General features: G+C 46.9%; 6 protein-coding genes across 13 annotated transcripts; 3 read left to right on the top strand and 3 right to left on the bottom strand.

Moving 5' to 3' along the window:
* Positions 1 to 45: 45 nt before the first annotated feature.
* Positions 46 to 3,436, top strand: LOC120957868 (retinoid-inducible serine carboxypeptidase-like). Its single transcript, XM_040380286.2, has 3 exons — positions 46 to 190; positions 2,010 to 2,804; positions 2,886 to 3,436. Exons 1-3 carry the CDS (start codon positions 142 to 144, stop codon positions 3,362 to 3,364), a joined length of 1,323 nt encoding a protein of 440 aa, XP_040236220.2. The 5' UTR covers positions 46 to 141; the 3' UTR covers positions 3,365 to 3,436.
* A 66-nt stretch (positions 3,437 to 3,502) lies between these two features.
* Positions 3,503 to 6,896, top strand: LOC120957867 (retinoid-inducible serine carboxypeptidase-like). Its single transcript, XM_040380284.2, has 4 exons — positions 3,503 to 3,858; positions 3,932 to 4,158; positions 4,231 to 4,804; positions 6,301 to 6,896. Exons 1-4 carry the CDS (start codon positions 3,795 to 3,797, stop codon positions 6,810 to 6,812), a joined length of 1,377 nt encoding a protein of 458 aa, XP_040236218.2. The 5' UTR covers positions 3,503 to 3,794; the 3' UTR covers positions 6,813 to 6,896.
* On the bottom strand, positions 6,862 to 8,278 carry LOC120957871 (uncharacterized). Its single transcript, XM_040380292.2, has one exon. It carries the CDS (start codon positions 7,398 to 7,400, stop codon positions 6,993 to 6,995), a length of 408 nt encoding a protein of 135 aa, XP_040236226.1. The 5' UTR covers positions 7,401 to 8,278; the 3' UTR covers positions 6,862 to 6,992.
* A 240-nt stretch (positions 8,279 to 8,518) lies between these two features.
* LOC120957869 (proteasome subunit beta type-4) lies at positions 8,519 to 9,825 on the top strand. Of its 2 annotated transcripts, none has more exons than XM_040380287.2 (4): positions 8,519 to 8,632; positions 8,711 to 8,886; positions 8,974 to 9,180; positions 9,269 to 9,825. In XM_040380287.2, the coding sequence occupies exons 2-4, from the start codon at positions 8,732 to 8,734 to the stop codon at positions 9,720 to 9,722; spliced, it is 816 nt and encodes a 271-aa protein (XP_040236221.2). In that variant the 5' UTR covers positions 8,519 to 8,632; positions 8,711 to 8,731; the 3' UTR covers positions 9,723 to 9,825. The 2 variants fall into 2 exon arrangements, with proteins under 2 accessions (XP_040236221.2, XP_040236222.2); XM_040380288.2 differs by having other exon boundaries at positions 8,553 to 8,632; positions 8,716 to 8,886.
* A 94-nt stretch (positions 9,826 to 9,919) lies between these two features.
* LOC120959507 (far upstream element-binding protein 3) lies at positions 9,920 to 25,622 on the bottom strand. Of its 7 annotated transcripts, none has more exons than XM_040382951.2 (8): positions 23,936 to 25,622; positions 20,439 to 21,545; positions 19,858 to 20,348; positions 19,701 to 19,780; positions 18,284 to 18,459; positions 16,989 to 17,693; positions 10,810 to 14,009; positions 9,920 to 10,728 (listed from the first exon to the last, which is right to left on the bottom strand). In XM_040382951.2, the coding sequence occupies exons 1-6, from the start codon at positions 24,014 to 24,016 to the stop codon at positions 17,358 to 17,360; spliced, it is 2,271 nt and encodes a 756-aa protein (XP_040238885.2). In that variant the 5' UTR covers positions 24,017 to 25,622; the 3' UTR covers positions 9,920 to 10,728; positions 10,810 to 14,009; positions 16,989 to 17,357. The 7 variants fall into 7 exon arrangements, with proteins under 7 accessions (XP_040238885.2, XP_040238883.2, XP_040238886.2 ...); XM_040382949.2 differs by having other exon boundaries at positions 18,284 to 18,477; XM_040382952.2 differs by having other exon boundaries at positions 18,284 to 18,450; positions 23,936 to 25,621.
* LOC120957872 (transmembrane protein 14A-like) lies at positions 10,415 to 10,882 on the bottom strand. Its single transcript, XM_040380293.2, has 2 exons — positions 10,810 to 10,882; positions 10,415 to 10,728 (listed from the first exon to the last, which is right to left on the bottom strand). Exons 1-2 carry the CDS (start codon positions 10,880 to 10,882, stop codon positions 10,415 to 10,417), a joined length of 387 nt encoding a protein of 128 aa, XP_040236227.2.
* Positions 25,623 to 26,837: the final 1,215 nt, after the last annotated feature.

Below are 26,837 nucleotides of genomic sequence, written 5' to 3' on the forward strand. Positions count from 1 at the left end.
GATGCCGCGGCATGTGGTTCGCGCCGCATATAAAAGCAACCGTCAGCCGGGGTGTGTACCTGTTAGTCTCCTGCTGGCTGTATAGCGCGGGAGTTTCGTGTCTCTCCGCCGTTCGGGGAATTCCAATTGCGAGTGTGCGAAATGAAGTATTCTATTGTGTTGGCGTTGGCGGTGGCCATGGTCGGAGCAGGTGAGTCAATTGAGAGAGAGAAAGATAGGGGAGGAGATTCTCCGTTCCGTTGGTGTAATTAATTAACGACCCCAGAATACCATTGGGGCAATGAAATGTGTTAACACTGAGAAGCTGAAACGGCAAAACGAAAGCTGATCCTCAAGAGACGAACTGCGCCCCCCGGTGTATACAATAAGTGAAAGTGTACAAATGTGAAATGACCAGTGGGCGGATGGTCGTTTCAGTGCAAAATTATTATTGTGGAATTTGGTAATAAGAAAAAGTACACAAACACGTGTATGAAATGCGTACAAACGATTAGTTAAAGTGGTCACGTGGTGGGCCGGGCCACAAGGAATAACCACACTTCAAACACTTTGGATAGAATTTATGTGTGTGTTTTTTTTGTTGTAATGTGCAATGACAAAAGTGGGATAAGATTTCTTTTTTCACTAGTAATTGACGATGTGTAATCAGCTACTGTGACAAGCGCGCACTTGCAATAAAAGATAGCGGTGATAACGGAGAGCTACTAAACGCGATCCATTAAAGTGGAGTGCTCCACAAGATAAGGATTAAGTTCCAACAAATCAATCGACAGTTCAATGGCGATCCCCTGATGGGTCCGGCTACTGGTTTTGTGATGTTGGAGCATCTTATCGATCTTATCAATAGGATTTGCGAAATGACAATGTCACACCCAAACAATGGAACCGAATGCCAAAGGGGTCATAGAGCCGAGATATTGTTTTGTTTATTCAATGCACAATGATTGAACGTTATTGCATAATTAAAGCGCAAACAGATGATAAAAAAGAAAATGGTATTTTGAAATGCCTAGTCTAGATGTCTATAGATTTAATATAATTTATTGGAGATACTAAACACCGCATTTCACTTTCTCCTCAGAGGAAGTACAGCCAGAGGAGTCACTTTCTTCACTCTCCCCGTAACGGTCGACGTCCTCCATTCATTGCAAACGTTTTGAATAATTACTTCTACGTCTTGGCAGTAATCCACAGCCCAACTGTAGCCTAACGATAGACGAGGTTGCATTCTTCACGATACCGCTTGCCATAGTTGGCTCAAGTATGCCCTTTCTTTATCCACTTCAAACGTTACTGATTCCTAAAATCCTTGAAAAGCTTACTAATAGAGACGAAAAACTGGCTGGCTAAATGTGCTGGGAAGTCTACTTTAGGTTGGGCTCTTGGGCCTACTGCTTGCCGCTTGATCCTAGCTAAACTTCCTAATCTCTTTCTAAACTCTCTCATCTTCTCATGTTCATAATCATGTTCAGCATGGTACTGATAAGCCTCAGAACCCATATACACTGCCACGGAATGATTCCTGAGAAAAGCTCCAAGATTATTTCTGCAAATCTAAAGTCTCATACATTCTTTGTTAATCTTGCCCAACATCTGGACCTAAACTACGTTTGGTAGAGGCTGTCGGTTGCACTTTCACTTTTCAGCAGGTCAAAAGCACAGCAATTAATTTTCCAAAAAATCACAAATTTTATGATTATCTGTACCGAAAAAAGGAAACTTGTATGTGTTAGACACGTCCTGGTTTTTGAAGACCAAAAAAGGCGCAACTCGTAATGTGGAAAACAGTTGTTCTAACAACGTGATATGGCATATGGTTTTACTATAATGCACATAATTGAAACACCCGGTTTGGTTTAATGATAAAGCGACAGTGTTTGTTAAAGGTCGGAAGTAGTTCCCCATTTAAACCAAGAAAAAGGAATAATCAGAAATTAACATTTCTTAGTGACTACATCATATTTACACCACACTTTTCTTATCTATCTTTTAATTTTCTTCCACCGCAGTCCCCCGCGAAGGCTTCGGTCCAGGCATGCAGGACTGGGGCTTTGCCGAGGTTCGGCCCGGTGCGCACATGTTCTGGTGGCTGTACTACACAACCGCCGACGTGCCGAATCATGCCGACCGGCCGCTCGTCATCTGGCTGCAGGGTGGTCCCGGTGCATCGTCCATGTACGGCAATTTCGAAGAGCTGGGCCCACTCACGCTCGAGCTGGAGGAGCGTAACCACACCTGGGTGCGGGACTACAACGTCCTGTTCATCGACAACCCGGTCGGTACCGGTTTCAGCTATGTGGAGGATTTCTCGCTGCTCACCAAAACGAACGGCGAAATTGCGGACGATCTGGTGGAGCTGATGAAGCAGTTCTACGACGCGCAGCCCGAGTTCCGCAACACCCCGCTGCACATCTACGCCGAAAGTTACGGAGGAAAGATGGCCGCGGAGTTTGCGTACGTGCTGGACAAGGCAATCAAGAACGGTGAGATCGAGTGCAATCTGCAGTCGGTCGGCATTGTGGCCCCGTGGGTGTCGCCCATCGATTCCGTGCTGTCTTGGGCCGAGTTCCTGCTCAACATGGGCTACGTCGATACGAAGGGTTACAATGCCATCCAGGCGTCGGCCATCGAAACGGAGCACGTGCTGAACCAGGGCCAGTGGGAGCAGGCCACCAACCTGTGGGGCATGACGGAGAACGTTATTCTGCGCGAGACGCACGGGATCGATTTCTACAACGTGCTGTTCAAGCAGGACTTTGCCGGGACGCGCTCGCAGCTGGAGCAGTTTTCGCGCGATATGCGAAGTAAGTGATGAGGAGTTGGGAGGGGTTTGACGATGTTTGAAGATGTAAGTAATGCATCAATCTTGCTCCTATCTCCACCAGGTGCTATTGCATCCCGTGCCACCCGCTTGGCATCGGAGGATCGCGACCAGATCCTGCAAGATCTGATGCGCTTCGAGGTGGCGCCCGCCCTAAGCCTACCCGCCGAATCGGTCTACGGTGCGCAGAGTGGTCGCGTGTTCAACACGCTGGCCGGTGACTTTATGAAGCCCGCCATCGACGTGATGGAGCTGCTGCTGAACAACACCAGCCTCGATGTGGTGATCATTACCGGCCAGCTCGACCTGATCGTTGCCACCCCGGGCAATGTGCGGTGGATCGAGAAGATTCAGTGGAGCGGCCGCAACAACTACCTGCAATCGCCCCGCAATGCCGTCGGCCAGCACGGTGTGCTGGAGGGGTACGAGAAGAGCTACGGCAAGCTGGCTGTGTACTGGGCGCTGCGTGCCGGGCACATGGTACCCGCTGATAATCCCATCCTGATGGACCTCATCCTACAGAAGCATGTGCCGGTGCAGTGAGTCATCGAGCTGACTCACCCGGTGGACTGACACACGATCATACAATAAAGTTTTGATATTTGTATTACACAACTCATGCTCCAGAAGCACGTGTGCCTTTAATAACCCTCCAGAACGAGCCACGTGTTGTGTGAGACGAAGGTGTCTCCATAAAGGCGGTGGTGATGGTGGGGATAGATAACCTTTGCATCGGAAGTGCAGAATAATTAATCGATCGAAAGCAGATGGCGCGCAAAGATCATCATCATCTGCTGCTGCTGTCTGCGGTGACTGACATCATCTCGTGCTCAACCGATCAGCTGAGAGATGCAGAAGGGTCATCTGGTCGATGTTATAAAGTGGCGCACCAACAAGGTTGTTCATCGTAGTGTGCCTCGAATTCTTGTGTCGCTTGGTGAACATCTTCTTGTGTGCTTCGATTGTGCGTAAAATGGGTAGAGCTGTTACATGGATTGTTTGGATCACAGTAAGCAGTGAATTTCTTGCTTCCGTTGGTTAGTGACGTCTAAAAGTGTGTTGTGAATGTTGTTTACTGTCTTGCTATAAGCATTTTTTGCATATTTTAAGTCGCAAACAATGGATTTGGTCCTGGGAAACAACACTGGGGCTACAGTGAGGTACGTCCGCGGGCGTACATCTTCTGGTGGCTACATCAGGCGCATACACAACGACCCGAGACAAGACCGCTCATCATATGGCTGCAGGGTGGCCCGGGAGCATCATCAAGCGGCTACGGGAACTTTGAAGAAATCGGACCACTCGATCGAACGCTCAAGCCACGTGAAAATTCCTGGGTAGAACACGATGACCTATACACGATACACCTTTCAAAGTCTTTCTAAAACCGCACTTTCACGCACTTCTAGGCGAAAGATTACAACGTCCTCTTTGTCGACAGTCCCGTAGGCAGCGGGTTTAGTTACGTCGAGGATCGCTCCCTGTTGGCACGTAACACCACCACGGTGGTGAGTGATTTGGTCGCTTTTCTGAAACACTTCTATCACACCATGAGCGCCATTACGATGGCCGATTGGGAGGGAAGCGTTCCACTGTACATCGCTTCGGAAAGCTACGGCGGCCGGATTGCGGTTGAGTTTGCGTACGCATTGGCGCATGCGGTGCAAGGTGGCACGATACGCTGCAATCTGCGAGGGCTTTTCCTGGGCAGTGCGTGGCTCTCGCCCGTGGATAGTATTGCCGCGTGGCCACAGTATTTAGCCGGCCTGGGATTTGTGGATGAAGGTGGTCGTGAGCGTATCGAGCGGAAGGTAGCTGCTGTGCGCGATACAGTGGGACAGTCTGAGCGGCCTGGGCTGTCGATGGAAGGGTGGCACGGATTGCAGCAGACCATCGTACAGGAGACGGGAGGAATCAACTGCTACAATGTGCTAAAGCCAAGCAGGAAGGAGATTCAGCCGCAGGATGTTGAAAGTGATGAAGGTTGGTGAAGGATTTGGGGTTAAGATTTTTTTATATTTCTGGAGTTTTGCGTGCAATCCACTCCTTAATCCATCTAACATGCTTCTTTTACCACAAATATCTTCTCTTCTTCTCTATAAAAAAAATCTATCAAGAGGTAACGCGAATTAGTTTTGTTACTTTCTGGGTATTTGTAAGGCTCTATTCGTAATCTCAATGTTTCAAAAAACTGCCACAAGGAACGGTTCATTCCCCAGCGTGGTAGACGAATCGGTTACTGCATCGAAGTATGTCCTGTATCATTTCCTGAACCGAAAACCATCCATTCATTAAGAAAGGTCCAGGAACTTGAATTGCAATAAGTTCATTATCAGTTCTAGGACCGATATGGATTCCGAATTGAATCTAGCACCAATAATAGTTCAATATCAGTTCCAGTACCGGTAGGGGTTCAGTATCATTTCGAAGACCGGTATTAGTTGAGGATTTCTACTAATGGTGCGGGGTTGGGATCAATTACAGGACCGATTCCAGTATCAGTTTGAAGTCAGGATATGTTCCAAGATCAGGTCAGGATATATTGGGGATCTCTATCAGGATATGAAATGGTTCGGGGACAGTTCTGGTGTAGGCTTCAGTGTCAGTTATGTTCCAGGACCTGTAGGGGTTCATAACCGGTATGGATTCTCTATAAGTTCCAGAACCAGAAAGGGTTCACTATCAGTTTCAGGGGTAATATCGATTCAAGATCAGTTCAAGACCGGGATTGGTCAGGATCTATTTCAAGCTCGGTATGGTTTCATAATCTGAGCAAGCGCTACTATCGGTTTAGAACCAGTTCCAGGGACGTGGTTTCAGGAACAGATCCAATTCCGTTATGGGATCAGAATCGATGCCAGGAACGTTATAAATTCAGGATCAGTTTTACGATACATATAAGTTTAGGATCAGTCCTAAGAACTGCTCTGAATCTGATCTTGTAAGGGTTTGTGATCAGTTCTAAAACCTGTTTGGATTCAAAATCATTTTGTCTTAATGTATCCCTTAAATTTAAGAAGCATCTGTAAATTCCGTTGTTTACACAAAAAACCTTTACTTGCTCCCTGGAGTTGTTACATACCTCCAAAATTATTTTACGAAGCTCTGTAACCGAGCCCAAACTAACTAGTAATAGTAGATTGTAGTTCCAACACTCTTCTACAGCAACAGCGATTGCGTTATGGCTTATGCACACGCAACACCAGCTTCGCTTGAAGCCAGCCTGCTATGATTCAAATTATCTCTGATTTATTCAGCAACCTCCCAAAACACCCCACCCCATTGGGAGGGGGGTGCTGGTTAACTCAATTTCATTCTCATTTCCAATCCCTTCGAAAGGTAATTCATTAGCACCTCCGCTCAAACCCCCCAATACCGAACCGCGTGGAGAGCGTGATTTCATTAAACATTAAATATTCCGATTTCGATTTCTACCAACACACACACACACACATACATTCGGTTTTCCTTCTCGCCAGTTCTAGTATACGGTGAAACGCTCTGGTGGTACAGTGACACCGGTCCACCGCCCCCCGAATCGCACACCAGCAGCAACCCACTGGAGCGGCTCATGCGTGGTCCCGTGTCGCACACGCTCGGCATCGCAGCGACGAAACGACCGCCCTGGGGCACCCAACGGACAGCCGTTTTCGATGCCCTCGGCGACGATTTTCTGCAATCGAGCGTCGGCACCGTGCAGCGGCTGCTGAACGAAACCGACCTCGAGCTGGTAGTGTACAGCGGTCAGCTCGACCTTATCGCCTGCCTGCCGGGGACACGCGGCTGGATGGATCGATTGTTCGCACACTCGCCGGCCCGCGAGCCTTTCACGACCGAGCCGAGCGGCATCATCGAGGGGTACCGGTCGCGGTACTCGGATCGCTTCACGCACTACACGGTTCTGCGGGCCGGGCACATGGTACCGGCCGACAATCCTTCCGCCATGCTACACATTCTGCACCGTCACGTTGGGGGGACACCGGTAGAGTAAAGCGCGTTTAATTAGCGTTTCGGAACGATGCAGTAAAATGCAAGGATGATTCCAAAGGTGTGTGGCGCGCCACCAAAGCGTGAACGTGTGTACGCGTTTTTATTTAAGAAACTCCTAAGAACGGAAAGAAACGTATGTACCAACGGTTAGAATATTCCTCTGCCGCATCCCCCTTTAGCCCTATCCTAGCACAATCTTCCGGAGCTGGGCCCCGATCTGGTCCAACGTGGCCTTGTCGATCCGCCGCAGCCCGAGCGTGATGACGATCTCGTCGCTCTGCTGCAGGAAGCTCATCAGATAGCGGATGGCCGCTTCCGCCTCGTCCGAGCTGGCGCCGAACGTGTGCTTGATGGTGTAGATGCGGTTCGAACCGTCAGCGCCGGCAGCTCCGCCCGGCCCGTCCCCGCTCAGATCGTTGTGGGCGTGACTGCGCACCGTGTACACGTTGGCCACCTTCTGGTGCTGGGTGATGATGAGGAAGAGCTTGTTCGCAAACCGATGGTACACGATGTCGGTCGGCTGACCCTCGATGACAATCGTCTCGATGTGATCGAATGCCGCCGGTTCGGTCGTGCTGGTGGCGGTCATGGCGATGCTGCTGCTGCTGCTGCTGCTCCTGCTGCTTGGTGTGTATGTGTGTGAGGCACTGGGTGAAGTGAAGACGACCCGGATGTAATTCGCTGATATTTCCGTTTTTGCCTTTTGTCCCCGCCCGTGGGTTGGGCCGCGGCTAATGATGTTTATCTAAAATAAAACACAAACCCCACCACAAACCGGTAAGGTGTACACAGGCCAACGATCGATTGTTTCAGTACGACACACACACCGGAGCGCATACATAGACACACGCCCCGCTTTAGCTTGGTGTGCTGTGCCCCGGGAAATGTGTCTATCACTGTCGTTTTGGGGTGGTGGGAAATTTGAAACCGATTGGTGGGAGGGGGTTGGGCTATCGTCGCACCGCACCGGATAAACACTTCATTCCGTCGCCGCGGATACGCGAAAGGACGAAAGGACGAAAGGACGAAACACCACCGTCCACCCGCCGGACCTTTGCAGACTCCTCCGCCTGCGGGTGTAGATTTGATAATAGCCCCGCACCGCTTCCCGGTTCGTTTTTCACGCGTACAACCGCAAAACGCTGCTCCGCTCCTTCAACCGGCGTGTCTTGGAGGTCCGTCTTCCCTTGATTCCTTGAAGCGACACTGGGTTGGAATTTTCCTATTGCCACCGTATTTGCCTTCCGATTCACAGAACCAATGCAACGAGAAAGCTTTTCCACTTTTCCTCCGTCTCACGATGACGGTGTTCGTTGCCAGTTTTTCGTAAATTCACAATGAAGTGTGGTGTGTCGGTTTTTTTTTTTTTGTTGCTCGTTTTTGCCTCCTTCTGCCCCACAAACAAGCACAAACATTGCTTCGCTTCCGATGCAAACATCTGATTTGCCGGCAAGGTTAGACCACGCGCGGGCAAAAGCGCGGGTTTTCGATTTCCCGACATATTGTAGCATAATTATGGGTTGGTCGATGAATGTAATTATTTGTTAATACCTTATACAAATGTTGCTGCAGTTTTGGAGTATTTTTGTAAAACTTATCACATTCTAAACAAAATATTGGATGGAATTTTCCACAGAATCACGCACTAATGTCAAGAGCGCTTCTCTCTGTGCCAAGGTGCTAAGCGACACAGCAGCAGCCCGTCACACCTTCTCTTGTACATATTTTGAGCGAACAATGACAGTCACGATTGCGGCCGTCATTCTTGCCGTGACAAACAAAATTCAGACTCATTCCGCGTTTGCTGTTTTTAATAAGTTGGTGAGTTGTTTTTACGTGCGAAACGATTCAATTCAAGTAAAATTAGACTTTGTGTAATAAATTTCAACCCTCCCGCAGCATAGCTAGTGCCCGTACAAGATGTATCCGATGGGAGGTAACTCGATGGCCGGTCCGTTCTGGAGCAATGGCCCCGCTCCGGGCGCGTTCTACAACTTCCCCGGCAGCACGGTCGCTGGCGGTGCGATGCAGGCGCGATCGGACACTCCCGGCGAGTTTGGCACACAGCGGTCCTAGTAAGCGTTGGACAGTGCGGAAGGCGGCTCAATACGCTCAACCCACTTAACCTCAAACTACGGATTCGTTCCATTTCGCTTTTGCAGCTACCCCGTCACCACCGGCACCTCCGTCGTCGGGCTGATGTTCAAGGATGGTGTGATCATTGCGGCCGATAAGCTGATCTCGTACGGGTCGCTTGCCCGGTTCCACGACGTCGACCGGGTGTATCGCATCAACGACAAGACGGTGCTCGGTATCGGGGGCGACTTTGCCGACTTCCAGTACATCAAGCGTCACATCGACCAGAAGGTGTAAGTGTGGATGCAATCGTGTTTTTTTGTGCAATTGTTCATTTTGATTTTATGATGAATTTTGAATGCCATTTACCGCCGTCACCAGCATCGACGATCAGTGCCTGGACGATAAGAACGAGATGAAGCCACGCTCGTTCTACAACTGGCTCACGCGGGTCATGTACAACCGGCGGTCGGAATTCCAGCCGCTCTATCTCGATCTCGTCATCGGCGGCATGCAGGACGGCGAACCGTTCCTAGGGCACGTGAATCTGCGCGGCCGCTCGTACACGAGCAACGTGGTGGCGACGGGGTACGGTACCCATCTGGCGCTGCCACTGTTGCGCGAGTGGTCGGAGAATCCGACCGCCTACCAGACGCTCGGCCAGCCGGAAGCGAACGATCTGATGAAGCGCGTGATGGAGGTGCTGTGGTACCGGGACTGCCGCAGCGACCCGAAGTACTCGCAGGCGGTCTGCACGGCGGACGGCGTCAAGGTCGATACCGACTGTTTCGTCGCCCAGAACTGGGAGCTGGCCCACACGATCAAGGGCTACTAAGCCGGAAGTGTTTGAAAGCAGATGGGGGGAGTTAAAGTATAATTTACGGAAACATCTTCTAATAAAAGCAAGCGGTAAAAGGCTTTGACGCGTATTAAACTGAGTCCGATTGTTGAATGGACTGTGAACTGTATTTCGCCGGATTAATGATTATTCTCAAAATGGCAACGCGAAGTGACACATTCTAACACACGACATTGATATTAAACATTTATTTCAGTTTATTTGTACGATTACAGAATAATTCAATCAAAATGGTGCCTTTACTGCACCAAAACCATCGCGCTTTGCTTAGCAGTCAACTGCAAAATTAGGCTCGTGACGCTAATAACCGTCTGTCTGATGACACTTTTAACTTTTGTTGGCAATATAATATACAATTGTTCGTACACGAATACAAAAATCAGTTCCCTGAGATTCCGATTGTACCGTTTTCAAGAATTTGGCTCCCATTAATTACAGTCTAGAACGTGTGTCGCCTTAATGGCGTAATATGTGCATAACAATAAACGGCTCCACGGCGCATTATCCTGACTTTCGTTGAGGCCCAAATCAGAATAGTATGCTTTGTAGGAAAATGAATGATTTTGGAAGATACTACTCTACAGCAAATGCACTGGGGTCTCATTTTGATTCCAACAATCCTTCCCTACAGATGCCAGCTGGAATGATGCTTCACAGCGCTCTCTCGGTCACTCCAGCTTACGGCCATCGGTTGCAACGCTGATCGTCCCATTTACCGGTATTGGCTTCTCGTTCGACCCCGAGATGAAGCTGTCTCCGTACATGAAGATCGTCCAGACCAGGACGCACAGCGACAGCAACAGTATCAGCCCCGGTGGCATAAATGCTCTCGTTTTGTAGAACCGTATCATCATGACGACGATGAGCAGAAACAGGACTACGAACTGTACGTACGGGAACGGTTGCTGTAACGAATTGCACCATGCGCCCGCTCCGATGGCCACTCCGAACACGAGCCCGGCATAGAGGGAAGCGGTAGAGCCTGGATAGAGATAGAAAGGGAGGGAAAAAACGGGAAGAATGTATTCCGACCATATCTGTACGGAAAGCGAATCGTTCTTACCGGCACGCTTGTAGCCCACGATACCACCGATGGCGACCAATAGCGCAAACACTATTCCGACAAAATCAATCATCTTGGAATGGCACAATCGCTCGTCGTTTGGGGAAAATGCTGCCGCTTTCAAGTGGCTGTGCGTAGTTTTGTATTTTTTTCCTTTTTTCTAGCAACGCATTATGACAGAACTGGTCTAATTGTCGGACAGTAGACTCAGCTCTATGCTGCGTTACGCTGGCGTTACGCGTAACGCTTGTAGGTTTACTTTGCTTCTCGATCGTTTTATTCGCGTTTACAGGTAACATATTTAATGATTGTGATATTTAGAGAATAACTGGTGATGAAAAGTGATTTTAGAAATTTACAAAAATATCCATCATCTATAGTTCAGCATTTAGTTCCAGAGTTGCCCAGGTATGCTAAACCGTTTCATGGATAACGAATTTCTAGCACATATACTTGCCTATTCACTTTCTTAAACATACTTTTGAATGATAATTCTCATGGTCATCATGGGAGATATTTTTTTCCTTAGTAAATTAAAACCGACACAAAAGTTTAATTTTGTTTACGTTTATTTGTTCTTCTTGTTAGACCATACCAGTTCACTCACTCACTAAAACGCACTTTTTCTCGATATATATCTACTATTTCCCTTTTGCACTTTTATTTCGATAACATTAACCAACACTTGTATTGAAGAAAACCACACACACACAAACACACATTTATTCCTGGTTGTAGAGTCGATGCGTTTGCTGGACAAAACAGAACTCCGCTAAAATGGTAAACACTCACCAAATGATCCAGTAGTAGCAGTAGTAAGAGCAGCAGTGTGCGGCAGGATACCACCAACAACATTTCGCATAAACTATACATGTACTTTGCAGCGCCACTAACAACACTAACAAATAGCTCAGCTATCGATTACTTTTCGAACGAATCACACCAAATACTACCCACAAATACCATTTTTAAGAAGATTGAGCAAATGTTTGAATGAAGAAGTACGAAGAAGCATATTTGTTCATGTAATAAATGCATAATGAAAATGTTGAGCTAGCTTACTTAAATGTTGTACATTCGTTCAATTGTTAGTTAGAAATGGTTGATGATATTGAGATTTGAAGACAGTATTGGAGTTTCATATTTGCAATAAAGATAATATGTACACAGTATAGAAATACATAATACAAAAATAGCATTTAATGGATTTTAAAAGTATATATCGATTATTTAATATAGAAATATCCTCAGATGACAAAAATATTAATTGAATTATAATAAAATATGAAATAAAACCAGTAGAGAAGAAAAATTAAAAAAAAAAAGATAAGAAACAGGAATCATCTCCAGACCAAATCCAGTGTGTTCGATGGCTTCCTCCCATTTGGCGTCCGCCTCAGCAACAGAGTTCGTGCCTCGAAGATAAAGACAAAACCCATGAATATAAAAAGAGCAGCAAACTATTAATGGCGAATTAAAACATGAACTTTAAATAAAGAAATTTTAGGAAATGCAGCGCTACAATCACAGAATTCCCCGGAGTACAAAATTTCGAACATTAGTACATCAAATAAAACTACACGGTACAAACACCATAAACTTACTTCCTTGCTTGTTTGTTTCATTAATTATACGTGTGTATGTGTCCTGTGTTAACATTACATCTAGGTTTTGTTATGTGGTTCGCGGACTATTGCGTGTGTGTTGCGATGATTCTTTTTTGTTTCACTTTTCCTTCGAGCTGCTTTTCGTTGCCACCATGCACCACCGTAGGAGTTGTAAAGATTTTTTCGGGTCGATTTTTTCTGTTTCCCTCCAAAGAAAGTAACACAACTATCGGTAAGTGTAAAAAACACGTTACGCACTACTAACGGCGCGGAGTAACGGTAACGCGTAACGTACGATATCGAAAGCTCAGAAAAGCTGTTCACGATGATCCCGTGCTACTTGGATCATCCACTTGGGAACGGGATTCATCAACACAAGTTCTCTTGTTTGCAATTGGGAGTAAACCAACGACGCTGGAGTACACACCACACCGGGTCGCTCGTCGCGTGACACCGGAATGGACCGGTAACGGAAGTGTTGGAACTGCTCCCCCCTCTCTCGATTCACATCGACGACGACACACACTTTCGCTGCACTGCACAGCAACACTATTGTATCCTGCCGATTGGAAGAGTGTGTGATTCTATCTAAGTTTGATAGAGCCTAATGTATTTCGCTTTCTAGGCAACATACAACGCTAGCTATTATAATGAAACAATAGTAGTTCTTTACACGTGCTACTCAGAGGCAAAGGAAAAATAGTGCTACGAACAATAACTGCACACACAAACATACACACATTGGCAAAAGCAGGAACTGTACAGATCGGCAAAGCGTAAAGGAGGCCCTCTGGCTGGAGCGCGTGTCCACCACATGTTCGCATTTCCGTACGCAGAGGCCGCGCTCAACCATCCTTGGGGGAGGGTGGATGAATTGCTCACGGTATGTTCTTTACTCCACACGTGGCGGCTCCGCGGCCGGTCCAGGAACTTCTAGAGCCTGCGCGCGCACACACAGCACCGGTTAAAGAGTGAGGATTATTTTTTCTTTTCTTTTATTTTATTTGAATAAGTGCGTTTACTGCTCTCCCTTGCTTCTGCTTCTTCTCCTTTCTCTTCTTCTTTTTTCTTTACTTCGTTATGCGTTCTCTCGCTATGTTTGGCCGTTAATCGGTTCCATTATTATATTGCTACTAACGCTACACCACAAAGTAAACGTGTGTTTCTTCTGTTACCGTTTCACCGGTACAAGAGCCCTAAAACTATGCTGTGTGAGAGTGTGTTGGTGTGTTTTTATTTAAATGTGGATCGTGGATTAATCATAATAATATTACTTCAAACTTCATTTTATTTCTCTTGTTGTTGTGTGTTTTGTTGCTGTTGTTGCTGTTGTTGCTGTTGTTGCTGTTGTTGCTGCTGTTGGGTTGCGCTCTATATGATGCGTAATAATGCTCAGCCGCAGCGTTATCCATGCGTCTCTCCTCCCACACACACACAACACACACTAAAACGTTGCCAGTAGTCCGCACAACACACAGTGGTTGTTGGTAGAGAGAGAGAGTGAGAGTAGAGAGAAACTGTACACACATTCACACGGCACACGCTTGTAGAATGAAGGAGCTAGTAGTAGAGCTAGATTTGTTTTTATAGGAGCTGCAATAAATGTTTCGAAAAGAGAAAAAGAAAAAAACGGATATTTTCATATAAACGGTGGTGAGAGAAGAAGTGCATGGGGGAGGGGGGGGGGGGGTTTGTTGTTTGGTAGAGGGGGTTGTGGCGAACGGCGAACAAAGACAAGACAAGAGGAAGGGTCTTGTTAGGAAGTAGAAGAACACGCGAGAAAGGTAGTGAGAAGATCGCGCACTAACGGGGTGGAGAGAATTGGACAAAATGGTATAAATCAACCGATGAAAGTAAAATTTATTCAAACCAATAACTCAGACGTCGTCTCTGTGTATCAATTGTATACGGTGTTAAGGTAAAATAATCATAAAAAGAAAAAAAGGAAAGTACATGTAAATTACAGAACAAAAAAGCTGATAAAATCAAATCCCACAATCGTACCCCATCAAAAACAACGAAACAAAATGTAAATATTTAGTCCAACACAGCAAATGCGTTTCGTTTTGCGCTGAAAGAATGAATATGAGAAGAAATGTCATAAACGATCATCAAAAAACTGGTATATATAAGCGAATAATAATGAAATTTTAAATGCAAAAGGAAAGGATAATATGATAAAATAAAGGGTAAAAAAGTAAATAATTTCAAATGTAGGTTCGTAATTCGTAATCATTACCCTAAAATAGCAGCGGGGTATCAGCGGCAACTAATGCGCTAATTAAGATCGCTAGGTAAGTCAATTATATAAACTAACATATAATATATATGAGTTCATGTATGTAGCAATTTGATTGGTAGTAAAATGTTTGGTGTTTGTTTGGTGGTGGTAACAGTATGACATTTAATAATTATTCGTAGTATAAACTACATTAGCATCACATGTGGTAATAAATCGGTGCAAATGTGAAAACATTACAATAAAAATGCATCTACGATCAATTTGATTTAAATATATATTGCACATTTATACTTAGTAAAATGTATTGTGGGGTAAATCATTCATATAAAACAATGCTATTAAAAATCGTCGATGAAATGTATTATATCTAAAGCATTTTGTAGCACAATATTATAATCATCATCATCATCATCATACTCATCTGTGATCGGTGAACTTAAATTGCGATCAACAGATACATCTATTAAAAAAATATAGGACAACTCACTTCATCCCGCTAAATAGCCACCACCTAATGTGAAATAAATCAGTTCTAATGGGTTCGATATAAGAATATATATATATATATGCGAGAATGGTTCGTAAATCTAATTTAGTTAAATTGCCAAATAAATATAAATATAAATATGCTTGCATTTCTACGGGTGCAAAAATTGTAGAAGTTTTTAAATACTATTGTTATAATATTATAAAAAATTTATATATTACATATAAATATAATAGCACGGTATTCAATATCAATATTGTAAAATATTATCAAAACATTTCATATTCAATCAAATCAGTCAATCAATGCTCATGTGTACAGGCGTAAATAAATAGTGGGTACATACATATTGGAACGCATATTTCATATAAATAGCATGTATATAGAGTTTGATAGCAGTCAAAATTTGATCAATATTATAAACACATATTATACCCCATATTTCATAAAAGTAATAAATATAAATGCATTTTATGGATGTATCGGTACCGGTTAAACAGGTTAGTACTTTCATTCTTAAACAGTCTAAGAACAACAAGAAAAACGATGTATATATATAAATCGAATAATCAATTCATTATAAATTGGCAAACCATATAAATATATATGTAAGACGAAATATATAATACGCATTTATAGAACCATAGATATATGTATATACGAATAGAAATGTATATAATATAATAAAAAAGGCAATGGTGGTTGGTTTTTGGGCGACACCGAAGTATGTAAATATTATATGTATAATAAATGGTTAATTAGTCATTTAGATAAAAAGGGGTGGACACATATTTCGCGCATAAAAGGAAAAAGGTATACATCATTAATTTACCGTGGTGTGAATATCACAATACTACGCCTTAAAAAATCATTCACTAATATCAATGAAGAGCATCATATAGTGGTGGTGAAGGGCAGGATGCTAAATGCCTCACTTCTGCAATGAGTCACAGAGAGCATAGGGTTAGAGACACATAATACATGACACAATATTGTTTAACACACCAATTGGAATAATCGGTCCGCTACCACCACGTGTGGATTTGTTAATCGAATATAGAGAGATTCATCATCATTAAATCATATAGGATTTGATACTAAATGTTACCTTTTCGTGAGCTGTATTGTGTTTTGGTTTAAGTAATTAGCAGTAATATGTAAGAATGCACCCAAAATTTTAAACCTGCATTTAACACTGATGTGTGTTCGCTAGCTGTGTTGCGAAGTTCGTCGAACTGTGCACTAAACTTTAGCTAAGAAAGATCTCCCAAACAATTTTAAAAAATGTCTAAAAAACACCATATGGACAAGTGTACATAGTTCATGAAACAGGAATCATTTGCCAGCAGCACATTTGCTAACGTTCGTACCAGATAGACGAAAAGAACAAACATTTTAAATGATTGCTACACAACAAAAGAACAATGAGATGTGCACATGATGTAAAACACACGCTGATGAAACAGCAAAACAGGCGACATATGATGTGTGTGTATCGATGGTTTAGCAAGTAACACGATGTTTTTTGTAGTGAAAGAGTATACTGCGTCGTTGTGCACCGTAAAACACAAACATGGGGAGAGAGAAATAATGTTTAGAAAATAATAACAGAAAAGAAAAGGAAAACAAAGTCTCGACTAATAAAACCAACAAAGGGATGAGCACAAATAGGAGTGGAGTGGTGGTGTAAAAGAGGAGAAAAGAATGCGAAAACCGACAACGGGGTGTGTGCTTGGCCTGGAGAAGGTTTTGCACAAGCCGCGCTTGTCCTTTCGTATCTCCCTCTCTCTCTCTCTCTCTCTCTTTGGGGGTTGTGAAGGGTGTGGTGAGGAGAAAAACTTACCCGATTCTTCAAACACGATAACACCGTACTCCCATATAAATGCCGAAATTGCTGCGGCGGCTGTTGCTGCTGCTGCTGCTGTCGGCCATACTGGCATACTCCGTCCGTCCGTCGCGTGTGGATCCTCTCTTTGTCTTTCGTAGTTGGGTGTGTGGTGGTGTAGAGATCGCATGGTAATGTACAGAGGAGTGTATATGGAAGAGTGGGGGGCTTGGGCTGGTTGGCTGGCTGGTGGGTGGTTGTATCGGTTGTCGAGCGTTGGGGGGCAACAAGTGCGGTGAATTACACAATCTCGCATTGCTTCCTCCTTTCCTTTGCCTACTTAACAGCGCGCACACACACACACACACGTACACAAGCGCATCCTCTCTAATTCTTGTCCTGATTGGATGCATTCGATTGGTTCGGAGCACCACCCGGACCCGGATAGCCACCGCCGTACGGATAACCGGCGTATCCCGGTTGTCCACCGCCACCGCCGCCGCCGCCGCCCCCTCCCCCACCACCGCCTCCGCCGCCACCGTAGTACTGCTGGTACTGCTGGCCTCCGTAGCCGCCCGGTCCGGGCTGCTGTGGGCCACCGGCTCCGGGGCCGCCCCCGCCGCCGTACGGTCCGCCACCGGCACCAACCGGACCACCGGGCTGGTTGGCACCGCCGGCCGCCGCTGCTGCTGCCGCTGCCGCAACGGCCTGTGCTTGCAAGACCTAATTAGTGGTTGGTGTCGCATTGCAATTTGAAGATGTCGGCATCGCGCGTAGCAAATTGCCGTGAGGAAGAGAGAGAAGGAAATGGTGCGAGGGGAGGGTGTTAGGGGGGGGGAGCAATTAGGTGGACGATTTGGGGGAACATTAACATAAAATGAAAAAAGGGCGGGAGATGAAGTGAAGAGGAAAATGAAAACAAACGGTGATTCGAAAATGGAAAATATATAGAAAATTGATTTTGCAAACCGAAAAAATAGATTCATCGAATAGAACAGAAGGGGAAGGAAAGGGTGCGTGGCGATCAGAGATGTGAAACAGAAGAAAAATAAATTCAAAAAACAAAGAAGCCATTAATAAAGCGCGTCCTCTTGAAAGAATCAGTCTTAAAAACGTTCACGCAAGACGGTGGGTGAGAAAAAAAAGAGACAACTCATTCTCACGATCGGCAATAATTGAGAGTTTGTGGAATGTGAGTTTCGAATGATTTTTTCGAATGAAGGTGCGAATGATTTTTTTTAAACTTGATAGACAAACAGAGAGAGGAGCGGCAGGGAGAGTTCGTGTTTCGTTCAACAATTACAAAACATTACCTTGTTGGCCGCAATCTGCTTCTCGATCGCTTCCGCTTCCTCGATCTTGCCGATCCGCCTGTAGTACTCGGCCCACTCGGCACTGTAGTCCGCCTGGCCGCCGACCTGTTGCTGCTGCTGCGGCTGCGCCTGTTGCTGAGGTGCACCGGCTCCCGCGGCTGCCATCACTGTTTGACCTTGCACAGTTTGATTAGCTTTTTTGTTTTACAACATAATATACGATAAATAAAATCAGGGAAGGGAGGAGGATGGGGTTAAATTAGGGAAATGATACAAGGGAATTGGAACATTACAGGGGCACAACGGAAAAATGTAACACGCGCACAGTAATCGCGCAAAACATAATTTAAAAAGTATGACAAAAAACACCAAAGAAGCAATGCACAATAAACCAAGAATTGAAGAAATGATTTCAAAACAATACAAAACCAAAAGAAGTAAAGGAAAAGTTGACAAAGTGAACAAAACATAAGGTAATAATATTGTTGCCAACGATCAGATAGAGAAGAGAAGAAATTGGTAAACAAAGTCTCGTTAATACATATAACCTTGCTTATTAGCATCAGTGGTGGTGTTGGGTAAATCTGATTCAGATTCATGAATCTGAGTGAATTCAAGATTCAAGATTCTCGAAAGATTGATGAATCTCAAAAGATTCACGAATTTCTAGGGGCTCATGAATCTCCGAAGATACATAGAGCTTGAGCTTCTTATTACAGGGTCTTTCAGGAGGTCTCATAGCTGTGGGACACTCTATTGACTCCTTCTAACGTGAAATGAAATAAAAGTAATGGGAATTGGACTCCATAGCACCCTTGTTGGACAAATCCAATAGGAATTTCGAATTTGTCTCAAAAGAGTACCATAGAGTCCAATTTCCATCGTATGACGTTCCATCGTAGTTATTTTCCCGTAAGAGGGAGTCAAGGAAGGAAATCCTGTATCTTCTTCTTGGCGTAACAACCAGCAGCCTATACAGGCTTTCGAGCCTTTTTGGCAAGTACCACGCTGCCGGTTAGTGTGTTTTGCAAAGGGAGAGATCCAATGCGAGGCTCGAACCCAACGCGGACATGTTGTTAAATCATACTTAAGATTGATCTAAAGATTCATGAATTCTTGGAGATGTATGAATCCTTGGAGATGTATGAATCTTTGGAGATTTATGAATTATTGTAGATTTATGGATCTTAACAGATTCATGAATTCTTCGAAATTAACGAATCTTTGGAGATTCGATTCGAGATTCGTATCACTCATTGCTGAAGATTCATATGAATGAATCTCAACGAAAGGTTGATGAAACTTGAAACTAGTCAGAGGGGTTTAAAGGACATTGTGCTTAGTACCTTCAGTGACAAATGTTATCGCTGGGGTGGAATGAGGAGGTGGGTGGAAATCAATTGGGAAATGAAATTACCTGCCATCGTTCCTTGAGCTGCCTGCCGTGCCTTAACCTGCTGTTCAATGATTTCCGCCTCTCGGTGCATTCCCATTTGCCTAAAAACAAAACGCACACACAAAGAAGCGTTAGATACGCTTCGGGCCCCATCGTTGTCTCTCCCCGTTCTACATACTTGTAATACTCGATCCACTGTTGCGAGTAATCTGCCTGCGGCTGTTGCTGCTGCTGCTGCTGTTGCTGAGCGGCCGCCGCTGCAGCCGCCGCGGCCACCGAGACCGCATTCACCTGGGCCGATTGCTGCTGCTCCCAGCCACCCTGCGACTGGTAGCCGCCCCAGCCGCCCTGCTGGTAAGGGCCACCGCCGCCGCCGCCTCCGCCACCACCTCCACCGCCTCCGCCGCCGCCACCGCCACCACCACCAGCGCCATTGTTCTGGTACTGGTTGACGGGCACGGACGAGGACCCGACGAACACCATGTTTATCTCCATGTTGATCTTGTCCTGTATCAACCGCTTCGCCTCGTCCACCTGGTGCTGCTCGCCCTTGCACGTGAACGTTTTCTCCGTCGTCTGGTTCAGCGACGCCTTGCGGTCCATCTCCGTGTGCGCGCCGGACTGCTGGTTGATCTGCTTGATCGTATCACCACCGCGTCCGATAATGATCTACAATCACACAAAGGCCACACAACCATAAAGGTTAGAACGATGGCGCGACAATGTCCTTCCCCACCCACTTCTTCTTCTTCCACTTACACCACATTTCGACACGGGCACGGTGAACGTGTACTCCAGCCGCGTCACCTGCGGGCCGTTGTAGTTGTTGTAGTTGTTATCCTGGTTCGGATTGCCGCCCATGCCACCCCGCCCGTGGCCACCACCGTCGCCACCGCCTCCGCCTCCACCTCCGCCGCGGCCACCGCCACCGCCGCCCTGCTGCTCCCGGCGCAGCACGCTGTCGATCAGGTCCTCCACCATGCGCTTGCCCTCCTCGACCTGCGCCTTCGAGCCCTGCACGATGCAGCGCCGATCGCCGGCACCGTCCCCGCGCCCCTGTATGAACTGCAGCTTGCAGCCCGACTCGCCCTGAATCTTCTTGATCATCTCGCCCCCCTTGCCGATCACCACGCCGACCGCCGCCTTCGGCACGAACACCTCCGCCTGCTCGCCCCCGTTCATGTTCTGCCGCTGCGAGTACGCGTCCTTCTCCTGGATCAGCTCGTACACCAGCTGCTTCGCCTGCTCGACCTTCGCCGGGTCGCCCGAGATGCGCAGCGGCTTCTCCATCTCCTGCCCCGGCCCATCCTGGATGATCACCATCTTGGCGCCCGTCTTCTCCTGCAGCTGCTTGATCGTTTCGCCGCCCTTGCCAATGATCAGCCCGACCTTCGAGCCGGGTATCATCATCTCCTGGTAGGTGCCGAATCCGCCTCCGCCGCCGCCACCACCGCCACCACCACCACCGCCGCCACGGCCACCGCCACCACCACCACCACCACCCTGACCCGGATGATTGCCGTTGTCCATGGGGCCGTGGTTTACCATCTTGCTGATCAGTTCGCGCACGCGCTGGTTCGGGTCCTGCGGTCCACCGGCACCGGGCGGAGCGTTCGGGGAGTTGTAGCTGTTCTGGTTGTTGCTGCTGTTGTTCTGCGACAGACGGGCGGCTACTGCTGCAGCTTGGGCGGCGGCTTGCATCGCAGCCTGACTCATGCCAGTGGGCGAGCTAGCATTATTGTAATCAGACTGTCCACCGAACTTTTTCAATTCTGGGCCGGAGTCGTGATCGTCGTGTGGTCTCTTCACTGGTTGGTGCGGCTGCTGCTGCTGCTGGTGACCACCCGGGTGTATCTTAGCGGCAATCTGAAACGGACGAACAAACAGAACATTATAAAGAAATGCTCTCCGTTGATTTTGTTCTGCAATCAATTCGTAGCGCTTTTTTGTGGTCCAATCTCTTATCACAACTTGCCCAAAATATCCAAAAATCCCTTTTAGCGGTGGGTTGATGGCCAACACAGCAGCAGAGTGAGAGAGTTTTGCCCGGTTTGCCGGTATAAAATAGCAATTAACACCCTTCTGCTGGCGCGACATAATTCGTGCTCCCTATCTCTCCCTTTGGGCACACGTTCTCTCTCTCTCTCTCGCTCTCGTTTATAGAAGATATGCTAATTTCGGGCAGCATTAAAACCACCAACGGCGACGGCGCGCCGTTTTCCCACCTTTCGCACATGCAATACACATCACACACACACAAACACAGGCCGATGAGCATGTGCATGTGTGTGTCTGTGCTCTCGGTCGTCAAATGACAGACGCGTCAGACTGCTAGACAAACCGGGGGGGAATTGTTTCCCTCGGCGAGACCACTAACACACTGCTACAAACGGAAACCCAGCGGCAGTTGCACCACCACCACCCCCTTGTGACAGGAGGGCGTCGGGCGGGCACAGTGATATAAGATAAAAAGGCCTGGTGGCACTGGTGTAGTAGAATTGTTTCATTGAAAATGAAGAAACATTAAAACACATATTAAATAAAACGGACACAAAAGAGGAAAAACAAAACGGAGTTCGATACGCACGTGACAGAGTGTGCCGGGGGAATTACTATCACGCTTCCACGTCTGCCAAATAAGGGCGTACAAATTCACCGGGAAAATGTCGCCCAACACACACACGCACGCACACATACACGCTGTACAGCCGTGTGCCCCCACCTTGCCCGTCCTCAAGCTTTCACCATTTCGCTTGGTGCCATTTTATCGAGAGCACGTGCACAGGAAGGAAAATGTTAAAAATCGCTTACTGCAGCATACCCACCAAAGGGGAATAATTATTAAAAGCACCACAAGACATAATGTTTGGTTTGTTTTACCCCACACTCCTTTGGCACTCCCTTTCGGCGCGTGCTTGTCCCTCCTCTCTCAAGCCATGTGGCCCGGGGATTTTTTAAAGGACTTCTTGTGTTCTCTTGCGGTCATACACACTGCGCCAATCACACATCCGGCGGCGATCGAGGGGTGTGCACTCGTACTTACAAAAAAACGGGCTTTTTTTATTCTACCAATACTACAAAACCATTCCACTCACACGCAAACACACACTGAAGGGAAAATCCCCACTTATCCACCAATTTTTATTCTACTTTTTTTTTAGCGAATCGAATTAAAATGATCTATTTACAAAAGATTTGCAGCCTTTTTCGATATATATCGTTAGTATGTTGGTTCACGAAAAGCTGTGAAACTGTACATGAGCAAAAACGAGGAAAAGGTCGGAAAAACCGGAACAACATCGCGTGTGGATGTGTGTGCGATTTTCATGTGCCCCCTCGGCTTTCTCCTTGCCGGATGATGAAAAACCACACACACACACATACCCGTCGGTGCAAAAAGAGAGAGACAGAGAGTGGCGTAAAGAGCGATTGACGCGTGTGCGTAAGAAAGAAACAGCACACTTTTCTCCCTTCCTCATGTACGGCGGTGGGACGGGGATTGGGTTGGGAAAAGCTGTTCTTTTATCGATTTTTCCACCTTCCACCTACCGTGCGCCCTCACCACCGACACCCCAAGCGGCTTCGTTGCTGCTGCTTACCCACCCGGCTTGCAAAAGAAGAATATCCACAAACAGCGGCAACAACCACAGCAGCCACCGCCAGCACACCACTAGGGCACACGACTCACACACACCGAGAGCGTGAAGCGTACTGGGTTCGCGCACGCACACCAACGGAACAAGGGTCGAAACGCACAGCAGCAGCAGCAGTGCATGCACACACACACACACACGGGCGCGCGCAAAAGCGGTGCGCGCGTTGCGATGACTGTGTGCGTGCGTTCGCTGTAGCCGCCATTTTCAGACGGGGTGTGTGAAACCCGGGGTGTGCATGCGAAAAAAAAGAAAAGGGTTTCTTCAAAAGAGCAAAAAGGATGCGCGGCTTTCGATCAATTTGTTCAAACGTGATACGTGATCTCTTACGATATCTTACTACCGGGGGTGATTAATAATGGCTGTGCCACTACCCATTAACACATCGAAATAACAGTGTACAACACTTGGGACATTTTCCAATTTTTTCCCCCGAATGTGTCGTTACCACGCGCGCACCACCGGAGCCCCCTCTTTCGGCCGGGCGTCACCTGTGCGTTTTAGTGTCGTTTTCCTTTTTTTTTTTTTTTGTTAAACCTTCCCACCATCAAAACTACACTTTCTTTTCCATCACCACACACACACACACACATGGCTACTCACTTGTTTGGCTCTCTGTAAAGCGGCTGCAAATGCTGACGATTGACTAAAATTTTGCGAGTTCTGGTTGGAATAATCACTCATTATTAAAAGAAATGAACCGATAAAGTAAAAACGCGCTCTCCGTCACACCGCTGCTCCTGCTGTCCGGGGGCCGGGAAGTCGACGGCAGCGGGACAACCCAGTTGGAGCGCACAATACACTACGAAACAACCCCGGGCAGGGACGACGACTGCACTGGAACCTCGCGTGCGCGCTTCACACACAAGAACGCCTCGACGCGACTACGACGACGACGGTCTTCTTCGGCTTCTGCTATTGCTGCTGCTGCTGCCGCCTACTGCCTACTGCACACCACAAAGGAGCTGCCGTGACGCAGGTGAGGGGAGAGCGAGCGAGAGAGAGAGAGAGTATGACGACGCGGTGTGCGTGTGCGGAGAAGGTCCTGCTTCCTCTTGCAATGCCGTTGCCCGTTCGTCGCTCCTTGCTGCAGCTCCACCTCTACACAGTTGTACTGGACCCCTTTCCGACCAAGCAGTATCCAGCATCCAGCGAAGCTTCCAACACAAATGCTTCACCCCGGCCGCGTATGCGTACGAGTGTGTGTGAGTGAGTGTATTAGTTTGACTGGCGTTGCGTTGCGTCGGTCTGCAGCCCCGTAGCTTCTCCTTCTGCGTGGATGCGTGTGTGCGTGTGTGCGTTTAGGTACGTTTGCGGTACTTGTTTCGCTGGCACTTTTCCTAACTACCGGTGGGAACTGATGCCGTTGCTTCTTCGCTGATATGAACGATTCGCTGAATTCGCTCTGTAATCTTTTAACTTTACTCAACAAACAACACACGCTTCATAGCTTCACCAACATGCCTTTTTTTCTTCTATGCCCCGGGATTAGCAGTTCGTTCTGTTCTCTTCTTGACCGCTTGCTTACGCGCAAACACACACACAATGACACTCTCTGTCTGTCTCGTTCACTCTTTCCAAAGCAATCCAGCCTATTGTTGCTTGCTCCGTCAAATTTCCTTTTCCTCCACGGAAATTATTCTTCTTCCTTTTCTTCGCTCTCTCTCGCTCTCACGCACACTCCGTTTTCGAATGCAGCCGGGTGATGAGGGTTGGAGAATGGATGGGAGGGTGGTTAACGCACAATCACGGCTGCACGGCTAGGCTGCTATTTTCCAAAAATCCGGACACCAATTTGGTACGGCGGCGCTCATCATCACGCGATTTTTCCACCAACACACAAGCCAGCATTAGTGGGATTGGGGAGTGGTGGGGGCGGGGGAAACAGAAGTGGGCATCAACTTGGCCAGAACGGGTCCGGCGTGCACGCACACACAAACACTCACATACATACACACACACACAGGCACGCGCAAGTACGTGCCCACCACCGTTCGGTTTTCGGTGGGGCCTTTGCTATGCTTCAATTTAACAGCACACCCCCGCACGCAGTTTCTGTGTGTGTGTTCTTCTCTACTTCCCTCTCTGTCTCTCGCTCTTTCGTTCACGCTTTATTGCACGCTCTCCTCCCGGTTTCCCCCAAAATGTGGCGACCAAAAATTATAAAACTAAAGAAAAAGGATCTATGATGCTACTAGGCACGGTTGGAAAGCTTTTTCCGCACATCACACAAGAGCGCACACACGTCCTCTTTCGCACGAGATCAAACGTCAAATCGCTGCGTGCTGGGTGTCGGTCGGCCAACGGGACGGTACACAGCCGGTCCCAGGTAGCAAACGCGGCGTCCCGTCCTGCACGGCTGCCACAGGCTGACAGTCGGGGGCACACACTGTTCAGCGCACCGTGTGTGACGTTTGACGTTTTGGGTGCTGCGGAAAGCGCTGAATGCGTCGTTGGCCGTTGAAAATGTTCAGCTTTTGAAGAGGGTTTGTAAAAAAGGCATAAACATTACACCATTTATTTGCAGGATGTAAATGTACTTTAAATGGTGTTCATGGGCATTTTGTCACGGAAGAAACGCATTCATTTTTTGCTGAATTGTTGACAAGCGGCGTTTAGTCCAGTTGACCCAAGCGCCACAGATTAAGCTTAAACGACTGGAAAATTGAATATCCATAGTAAAAAAATGAAAGCTCCACAGCTTCATTGGTTTGATCAATAGATGGCGTATTACAACTCATCATTATATTGCTATCCTTTTCTCGCGATGTGGTTCGACAAGTTTCATCTTATCATGACCTATATAGCCTTCTAACTTTCTGAGCAAAAATCTATATGAATGGTCGTGTGGTCAGATACGTGGGTATCAACACCATCGACCATTACCCAAATCTCACTTGCTTCAGTGCTGGTGGTTTCCGTTGGAGTTTAGTATTTAAACAATCGTATCGCCGTTCTAGTTCTAGCGATGCATAACTTCAATGCGAAACCATACAACAGTACAGAAGAAATGAGAAAGCTCTCCTCCAAGCGATGAAGCCTAACTGGTTGGGGTATCCCACCAACAGAGAGCGCCACCATCTTTTTCGCTATTTTTAGAATGCATGAGTCGTTTGCCGTCTGCTAAACGAAGTCTTTCTATATTCCGTTTAGGTAGAGAACTTGAGTCATTTAGAAGCCGTTTAGTGGTCGTTTAGTGGATTTGTGGCACTTGGGGATCGATTACTTCAAATTTGAAATTTACTATGCCTCTCGCTGAGACGGTAGATGCACAGCTCTTCTTATTTAACCTTTACAGCTCTTATATTCCATCCTTATAGGGACTGCTTTTAGCGTACGAAGAGAGGTATAGATCTGAGAATCGAGGATGATGCTCAACGGTACTCAATTCAAACTTCATTAAAATAAAAACACGAGGCAAACATTTAATATCGTACTTAACGCATCGAGAACATCAAGGGATTTCAGTTAAGAACAGCTTTTGAAAGTTTGCTTTGCAATCGTG

This window comes from Anopheles coluzzii, chromosome 3, assembly GCF_943734685.1.
Source record: "Anopheles coluzzii chromosome 3, AcolN3, whole genome shotgun sequence".
NCBI lineage: Eukaryota > Metazoa > Arthropoda > Insecta > Diptera > Culicidae > Anopheles > Anopheles coluzzii.

Excerpts from the sequence above, each read along its gene's own strand:
- LOC120957868 (XM_040380286.2), top strand. The coding sequence starts at position 142 with ATGAAGTATTCTATTGTGTTGGCGTTGGCGGTGGCCATGGTCGGAGCA. Across the intron at positions 191-2,009 it reads GGTGGCCATGGTCGGAGCAG|TCCCCCGCGAAGGCTTCGGT; the intron begins GTGAGTCAATTG and ends CTTCCACCGCAG. Across the intron at positions 2,805-2,885 it reads GTTTTCGCGCGATATGCGAA|GTGCTATTGCATCCCGTGCC; the intron begins GTAAGTGATGAG and ends TATCTCCACCAG.
- LOC120957867 (XM_040380284.2), top strand. The coding sequence starts at position 3,795 with ATGGGTAGAGCTGTTACATGGATTGTTTGGATCACAGTAAGCAGTGAA. Across the intron at positions 3,859-3,931 it reads TGAATTTCTTGCTTCCGTTG|TCGCAAACAATGGATTTGGT; the intron begins GTTAGTGACGTC and ends GCATATTTTAAG. Across the intron at positions 4,159-4,230 it reads AGCCACGTGAAAATTCCTGG|GCGAAAGATTACAACGTCCT; the intron begins GTAGAACACGAT and ends ACGCACTTCTAG.
- LOC120957871 (XM_040380292.2), bottom strand. The coding sequence starts at position 7,400 with ATGACCGCCACCAGCACGACCGAACCGGCGGCATTCGATCACATCGAG.
- LOC120957869 (XM_040380287.2), top strand. The coding sequence starts at position 8,732 with ATGTATCCGATGGGAGGTAACTCGATGGCCGGTCCGTTCTGGAGCAAT. Across the intron at positions 8,887-8,973 it reads TTTGGCACACAGCGGTCCTA|CTACCCCGTCACCACCGGCA; the intron begins GTAAGCGTTGGA and ends TCGCTTTTGCAG. Across the intron at positions 9,181-9,268 it reads CGTCACATCGACCAGAAGGT|CATCGACGATCAGTGCCTGG; the intron begins GTAAGTGTGGAT and ends CGCCGTCACCAG.
- LOC120957872 (XM_040380293.2), bottom strand. The coding sequence starts at position 10,882 with ATGATTGATTTTGTCGGAATAGTGTTTGCGCTATTGGTCGCCATCGGT. Across the intron at positions 10,729-10,809 it reads CGTGGGCTACAAGCGTGCCG|GCTCTACCGCTTCCCTCTAT; the intron begins GTAAGAACGATT and ends ATCTCTATCCAG.
- LOC120959507 (XM_040382949.2), bottom strand. The coding sequence starts at position 24,016 with ATGAGTGATTATTCCAACCAGAACTCGCAAAATTTTAGTCAATCGTCA. Across the intron at positions 20,349-20,438 it reads TGCCCGTGTCGAAATGTGGT|ATCATTATCGGACGCGGTGG; the intron begins GTAAGTGGAAGA and ends GTGTGATTGTAG. Across the intron at positions 18,478-19,700 it reads AGCTCAAGGAACGATGGCAG|CTAATCAAACTGTGCAAGGT; the intron begins GTAATTTCATTT and ends AAAACAAAAAAG.